This window comes from Ptychodera flava, chromosome 14 (genome assembly GCF_041260155.1).
Source record: "Ptychodera flava strain L36383 chromosome 14, AS_Pfla_20210202, whole genome shotgun sequence".
Classification (NCBI taxonomy): Eukaryota; Metazoa; Hemichordata; class Enteropneusta; family Ptychoderidae; genus Ptychodera; species Ptychodera flava.
This window is the reverse complement of record NC_091941.1, coordinates 34,253,342-34,260,808: the sequence shown is the minus strand read 5'-3', so window position 1 is coordinate 34,260,808 and position 7,467 is coordinate 34,253,342. Positions and strand designations below refer to the sequence as shown.

The following is a 7,467-nucleotide window of genomic DNA, read 5'->3' as shown; positions in this document are numbered from 1 at the left end:
TATATGTTTATAATTTTGGGGTATATTTTAACTATTTAGTCATTCTTTGTTTTAATGAAATTGTTGTCATGTCAGTTGTAAGATTGGAACTTACAAGTGTCAATTCTAAAGTTTGAATACAGTATTTTGAATGAGCTGTGAATGTATTCCACACTTTTTATGTATAACCAGATGTCCAGAACTGTTGTAAGAAAAATGTGATCGTGAAATATTAGTGCATGTTGCTTTCTAATACTTAATTCTCATAGAGAAAACAGAAAAGTATCAGGAATTTGCCATGCTTTTGATATGAACTGCAGATTTCATAATGATTAGTACACTTTGCAAAACAGACTCTCAATTCACAGATATCAAGATATTTCTGACATATATCTCTGATATAGTAAAGTACTGCGCCCAAAGTCGCATTGAAAAATATTAAACATCCAGATATCTGTAATATATATCTGATATATGAAAGTCATGTGGCTGAAGGGCATGCTGAAACATATGTTTGATATTTTAAAATAACACACCCGAAGGGCGCGCCTAAAAATTGTAAACATTCAGATATCTCTGATATATATATATATATATATATATATATATATATATATATATATATATATATATATATATATATATATATATATATATATCCGATATATTAAAGTTTCTCGCTTGGAGGGGGCTCTGAAAAATGTGTCTTTTTATTATTAAAGTTACGCGCCCCGAGGGCGCGCTGAAAAATGCAACTGATTGATGAAATTTGTGGCTTGCACGATGCATTTTAGGCAAGTATGAGCCCGTGTGGAAATTCAAAAACACACTGACCCCCTCCCCTATCGGGCATTTCAAAAACATAGTGACCCCTATTACCAATTTCAAAAACAGGGTGACCCCCCCCCCCATGAATCCACCGCCCCCAGGCCGAAGAAACTGACCAGTCCCTAAACAAGTATAATCAATTGATTGGGAGACCCGATAGACAAACAATCATGATTTCTAACAAGGGAGACATACAGTATTTTGAGTACTTTGATTCTATGAACATTGTTACGGATGTGTTTTATAAAAACTTTGAGCACTTTGTGAATCAAAATGTGGCTATTCCATACTACAGTAAACTTTGCCTATACCAAATTTTAACATCGTTGGCACAATATGATAGATCGATTGCAAAATGCTTGTTGTGTTATGCTGCTAAGTTAGTAGGCCTACTGAAAGATAAAGTTAACTAAATGTTAACGAACTAATACAAGATCATTAGGGGGAAGGAAAAAATCCAAAAACCAGACCCCAAAGGAAAAATAAAACGAAATTGCATCATCGCATGGCGTTTGCCAAATGTCAATGCACAGAAGCGATACTCTGTTCTATTTATCTAAAATTCGAAGGCCTCTCTTCAATTTCACTTCGGATCCCGTACCATTGCATTTTTGAATGAAACCTACCACCTGCTATCATGGAGTCTAAGTGATCTTGGCACGGGAAAAGGAAAAATGAAAGACATCTCATAATTGGCTCGATGTAGGGATGGGCGGGCGTCAATGCGTTAAGGACATACATTCTTTTCGCATTCCATGATTTGACGTTTTTTCACAGGTGTTTGCTCCACTGAGCAAAGCCCCCCATTCCGATAATTCTACACTATTCTCCACTATTCAGTCACGTTAATATTTTTGGTCTGAAGACAACTTTTTCCGTTTTTTAGCAATCAGATGAGATATTCGATCACATGTACATCTTTCCAGTAATTGTCTCATGCGAAGCTTTGCTTATGACAGTCGCTCGCTGAAAGAAGGTAGTTGACAGGTATACTACTATACATGTGCATCACATCAAAATCCCCAGTTAATTGGCCGTTTACACGTGATTGGAAGTGCCACCCGGAACACAGGCGCTTGGATTTGCCAATGTGCCATGCATTACAATGAACACTTCACGTGCCTGTGCCCCGGCGTGCGTCTTACATCTTTAGCTGTGTAAATTTGCTGAGTCAACGTTTCTCTCGATCCCATCCCTGAAAGATATTAGGCATGTTCACTGAAACTATAGCGTATGAACGTGGGTACGGGTTATTGTTCTTGTTTATTTATTTATTTATTTATCTATTTATTTACTTATTTGTTGCCACCCTTTTAAAGCAGGGGTTCACTAAAAACTATAGGATAGGAGCAGCAAATTACACAGGACACTGAAAATACAAATAAAAAGTTACAGAAGAGCTATCTGAAAAAATCTATCAAAAAAACCCCGAGCCATTGTTTACCAAGCAAACTATATTGTTAGTGACTAAAGCTCACAAGGAAATGTTACTATCTACTATATCTGTTAAGAAACGTCTGAAAAAGTTGTCAATTTCTTTTTAAAGATCTTTCTTGTAATTCTTTGTAGAATCAGCCAAGAAAAAACATATCAACTCCTTTCTTTCTCTGAAATCCTTGAGTAAGTTCACTTCGCTTTTATTCAACAACATTTCTTCAGTATCAGTATTTGTCTTTCTGTTGTGAAGTGATCACATTTGAAAAGAAAATGTTCCAATGCATCATCTTCTTTTCCACAGCAAGGACATGTACAATCATCTTCATTGTTTTCCAACCTTCTCTTTTCATATATCAGACCAAGAGTGTATGATCTTGCTTCAAACTTGAATTGAGCACCCTTGAAATCATTGATAAGCTTAGTAGATTTTAGATAATCTTCACATGTTATCTTGATTTTACATTTTTGATGGTGAGCTAGGGTAGATTTTTTGGTCATATTTTCTCTTTATTCATTTTCATCACAGTCAAGGAAAATTTGATTAATATTTTTATCAGTGAGCTGTTCAAAATCCTTATGTTTAAATTTGTCATTACGTCATTGGCAAAATTTATACAGTCTAGTTGTCTATGACGAGAGTAGCTCACGCAGAACAGCCGGATGTTCATCATGCATTAAGGCACGGCTGATTTTGCTTCTGGCGTCACTCTTGATTTGACCATAAATAATATGTTTTAGAGGGTAATTCAACGTCGAAAAAAGACAAGTATAAGTATAAGATCCCTTCATGACAAGTAATGATGGGTTATTAGCTTTACGAGGGGAACTTGTTTCTTATTTTTCTCGGAGACGCCTTTAGAAATCCGAAACTGAATCTACAGTCAAAACAGTGACCCTGTATTGACCTACTCGATCGTACTCGCGCTCAGTCAGCAAATTTACATGTGCGTCTGTCATTGACTGACCAGTTGGGGCTGTATTGTCATGGCGGACGAACACCATGATTACCCGTTCAAGTCGGAATACGCGAAGAGCAGCCGTGCTTCTTGCAAATTTTGTAAAAATGCCATAAACAAGGAAAGTCTACGGCTTGCCAAAATGGTGCAGGTATGTCTGTGTTGCACTAGTACTAGTCTTATTCTCAGTGGGGCTGAGACTTCAATCATGGAGGTAGTACTACCTCCATGCTTCAATAGACTGTATGTAGCCCTACGTCGTGAAATGTCACGTGTATATATCACCTTAGGGTCTAAGTGCTAGCTGCCATAGAGACTAGGCCTTTTATTGGTTTTACCACAATCTACCTGTGACCGTAGACGGTATATAGGACACACCAACTGTGTTGGTGCCATACTTGTCTCCATACTCAAACTGTGGGATGCAGTCTGACATCAATATGTCATTTACAATGTGGAAACAAACAAACAAACAAACAGCAGAAACAAACGCGTACTGTATTCAGAGAGAGAGAGAGAGAGAGAGAGAGAGAGAGAGAGAGTGCGCGGGCAGGGGTGTCAGTGTCAGTACACACACACACACACACACACACACACACGGGCCCTGGACTTGAGGGCGGTTTCTTCAGCAAGAAGTGCAGACAGTGTACGCTATCAACCCACAGGTGCCTAAATCAACTAACTATACTACAAGTTCACTCCTTTGGTTGTATTGTTTTCCATACCCTCAAACACACACTATCTTAGTATCAGTCTTAGTTGAAGTAAGGAATGTAACACTAACAGCCACTATCTCCAAGTTCAAATTCTCAAAGGGCCTGATTGCCATGCTTTTTTCGCAAAAGTGCCCTTGTGTGTGCAATAGCCAAGCAATCTTTTAACCTTTCACCCCCAGTTCCCTGTATACAGGTCCAACTTTACCATAGAAAACAATGGATTTGGGACAAACCATGGTGGTGAAAGGGTTAAACACCCACCAAAATTCAAAACCCGACCTTGCTGCGAATCCGTAGCCTTTGCCACTCGGGTAGCTTGGTCACTCCCAAAAGAACATGTCAAGGAGTGGCAGGGCTCGTTTTCGCAGCAAAACCTAACCATGAAACTTTATAAAATACACAGTCCCTTTGATAGGGAGTAAAAATATTAAATTGTCAGCTGTGTAAATTATAAAGTTAACTTTTATAATATCTCACTGCCTTGCGCATATTATTGCACAAGTTACACTGACAGACAAGTGTCTGAAGGTTGAACTTCTGATAGATGGCCGGGACCACACTTGGATCATGAAACCTGATGTCCCTCAATAGTTGTTGGTTTTTGTACATGCCATGATGAGTTTGTCTTTTCCATAAACCTGTGGACAGTGTGCCGCATTGCAACAGATATAATTATGCAGTCTGTATGTTGTACTTATACCATAGTCACCACATTTTGATGGAAAGATACCCAACTGGTTCCACTACAGCTGTTTTTGGAAGAGGAATAAAGTTTCTTCTTACGGAGAGATTGGTAAGTTCAGTGAAAAGGAGTTCAAGTTCAGATCTTCATTGTGAAAGTTAGATGTGTTAATTGTTACATATCCACTATCAACTCCAGTTGATACCTTAGTTGAGTAGAGCTGAGTGAGAAAATTAACTCCATGGTTGAATCACGGTCCTCCATGGACTGTGGTTGAATATACTGCATTGTTTTTAGTAAATTATGTAAGCTGAAGTTGTCAAGGCTTTGTTCATAGGATGCTCCAATGCTTGGTTGTCGCATGCATTAATATCACAATTTATCAATTTGTCATTTGTTTCTTAAATCTGATTGATAATGAATTTTGCATGTATATGTGATATGTGATTACTGCCCCTCAAAGGGATACTGTAAATATGATGATAGAGACACCCCCAAAGGGATATATGTGATGGATTCAATATGAATCAGTGGGTTATAATGCTTCATTTAATATTGCCACAGGTGGGATAGACTCCTTAAGATGGGAGGACCAACAGAAGATCAAGGATAAGATAGCTGGAGTTGACAGCGGTGAGACATCCAGCAAAGCCTCCAAGTCTGAGCCAGAGACTGTCATGTTGGAGGAATTTACCTGTGGATATGCCAAGTCAAACCGCAGTAAATGCAGAGGATGCAATGAAAAAATAGAAAAAGTATGAATTGGATTGTTTCTGTCTGAGCCCTGACTGTCCTTTGTTCTGCATTAGAGCCAAACTTTCACCATCTTGATAGGCATCCAGAGAAATTGGATTTTGAATGAAATTCTGAATTTTCGGGAAGATGGTGCTCTTTGAGATCTGTACCATGGTGAAATGCTGTCTTGAAATTGCTCACGACAGTTTCCTTTAAAAATTTCTCTACGCAGCTTCCACTGGTGTTATGATCTAATCTGGTGTTTGAATTCCTTGGTGACATACAAGATCGTAGGGGAGGGGTGATTTTGAGCAGTGTGACATGCAAGTTAAATCAATCATGATGTGCCTCTGACTCTGAAAGTTCTCTTGATGACAAGCAAAGTTTTCATATCACACATACCTGAGTACAGCTTTCAGAAAGAAATTTCTAGAGATTCTCACAAGACTGAGAGAGTTCATGAGGTGGAGGGCATTGTAAAAAGAAAAGAGGATGGAGGGTTTTATGAGAGGAACTAAACTCTGATGAGCAAAGTGTTCCATGTACAACCATTCATTCATGGTTGATGAATCATACAATGTTTATTTTTTGAATGCAGGATTGTTTGCGCATTGCAAGGATTGAAATGGAAACACAGCGAGGGATGACCCTACCTGTGGAAAAATGGCATCACCTGGATTGCTTCTGTGTCAAGATGGAAGACCTGGGCTGGACCAGTTCTTGTTCTGCAGGGGATATTCCGGGATATCAGACTGTCACTCCAGAAGATCAGAAGATACTCAATAAAAAGCTGAAGAGTGATAAAAAGGCAAGGTATGGTAGTCTAGACTTTATGGTTTTTGTGTCCAGGTCACGATAGAAGATGTCTGTTTTCCAGCATTGTCAGTATAGCATACATTTAAATGCTTCACCTCTTAAACTGCTATGACAGCTGCATTGTACTATTGACCAAGCTAGACCACTCAGGTTTTGTGAGATGGTTCCAGCCAATTAATATTACATGCATTTTGTAATGGCAAGATGGCGAATGTTACTAGAGTACTCCTTTGTTTGGTATTTACATGTAACACCTGGAGATTAAAATTTGGGAGTAGTTGCTGATACAAACCAAATATACCAATGTCAAGATTTTTGGAATAGCAGTAGTATCTGCTATTGTATGTATGTTTTCCTTCACTGTACAAAGCTAAACCTAGCCTTAGATTAATACTCCAGAATCCAAGTGAATAATCTGATTGTATCTTTCAGCAAACGCAAAGGTGATGATGCAGACAAAGCTGTCAAGGCTAAAAAATCCAAATCCAAAGAAGATAATAAGGAAGAAGAAGCACTCAAGGTAATTATAAGGTTTTTGAAGATCTCTGTATTTGATAAAATGTGTCTTGAATAAGATGATAATGTTGCGTTGAGGTGTCATGAACTTTAAGGAGTCAGTAACTCTAACTTTTGATAATTTTTTACAATTTTTGCTTTGTTTGTCAATTGCTAGTTCTTGTTCTACTTATGAAAGCATGTTTAACCCTTTTCCTGCCAAGTCGGTGAAAATCCGCTTGAAATTCGGTGTAGCCAGAATCTAAGCACTGGTGACCGTTATTCTCCCAACCCGGTGGAAATCGGGCCCTTTTGGGTACCCCCTTTCCTGCCAAGTCGACGGCACTACGTTTTGCTATCCCCTGTGCGTTTAGGGGTCATCCGAGGACAGGTTTTCTGACAAGGAACGCCTTTTCCCCCTCGAAATGGGTTCGCAGGGAGTCGATAGACAGGGAAAGGTGCAGAAACCTGTCCGCCAGTCCCCCACACCCGAGGGGGGCTGGTTTTTTTTTTACCGCTTTTTAGCGGACTTGGCAGGAGAGCATGGTGACGTTTTCTGGCGGAGTTGGACGTACTTGGCTGCCTGGCACTATAGAGATTGCTGCCGAACTTGACCAACTGGCAATGCTAATCTAGAAGGCTACCTTTGCAAACGACTTGGCAGATATGCCGATGGTGCGAGACGAAAGTCACTTATTCAGTTGTGCGTGACTGATAATGAGAACGTATTTTTGACGGGACGGCTCGACTTGTTCCTCCGATGGAACGGATATGAACGACTCGGAAATACCATTACAAACTGGTGTCCGACGTACTAAGCTGG

At 39.3% G+C, this 7,467-nt stretch overlaps 1 protein-coding gene across 1 annotated transcript in view; it reads left to right on the top strand.

Annotated features, from left to right (window-relative positions):
* Nucleotides 1–3,158: 3,158 nt before the first annotated feature.
* The window catches only part of LOC139148837 (poly [ADP-ribose] polymerase 1-like), a 76,378-nt gene continuing 72,069 nt past the window's right edge, over nucleotides 3,159–7,467 (top strand). Inside the window, exons 1-5 of the mRNA XM_070720267.1 lie at nucleotides 3,159–3,351; nucleotides 4,622–4,709; nucleotides 5,163–5,353; nucleotides 5,932–6,146; nucleotides 6,582–6,669. Of these exons, the coding sequence (XP_070576368.1) occupies nucleotides 3,229–3,351; nucleotides 4,622–4,709; nucleotides 5,163–5,353; nucleotides 5,932–6,146; nucleotides 6,582–6,669 (705 nt within the window). The 5' untranslated portion in view covers nucleotides 3,159–3,228. The remainder of the gene's footprint in view (nucleotides 3,352–4,621; nucleotides 4,710–5,162; nucleotides 5,354–5,931; nucleotides 6,147–6,581; nucleotides 6,670–7,467) is intronic.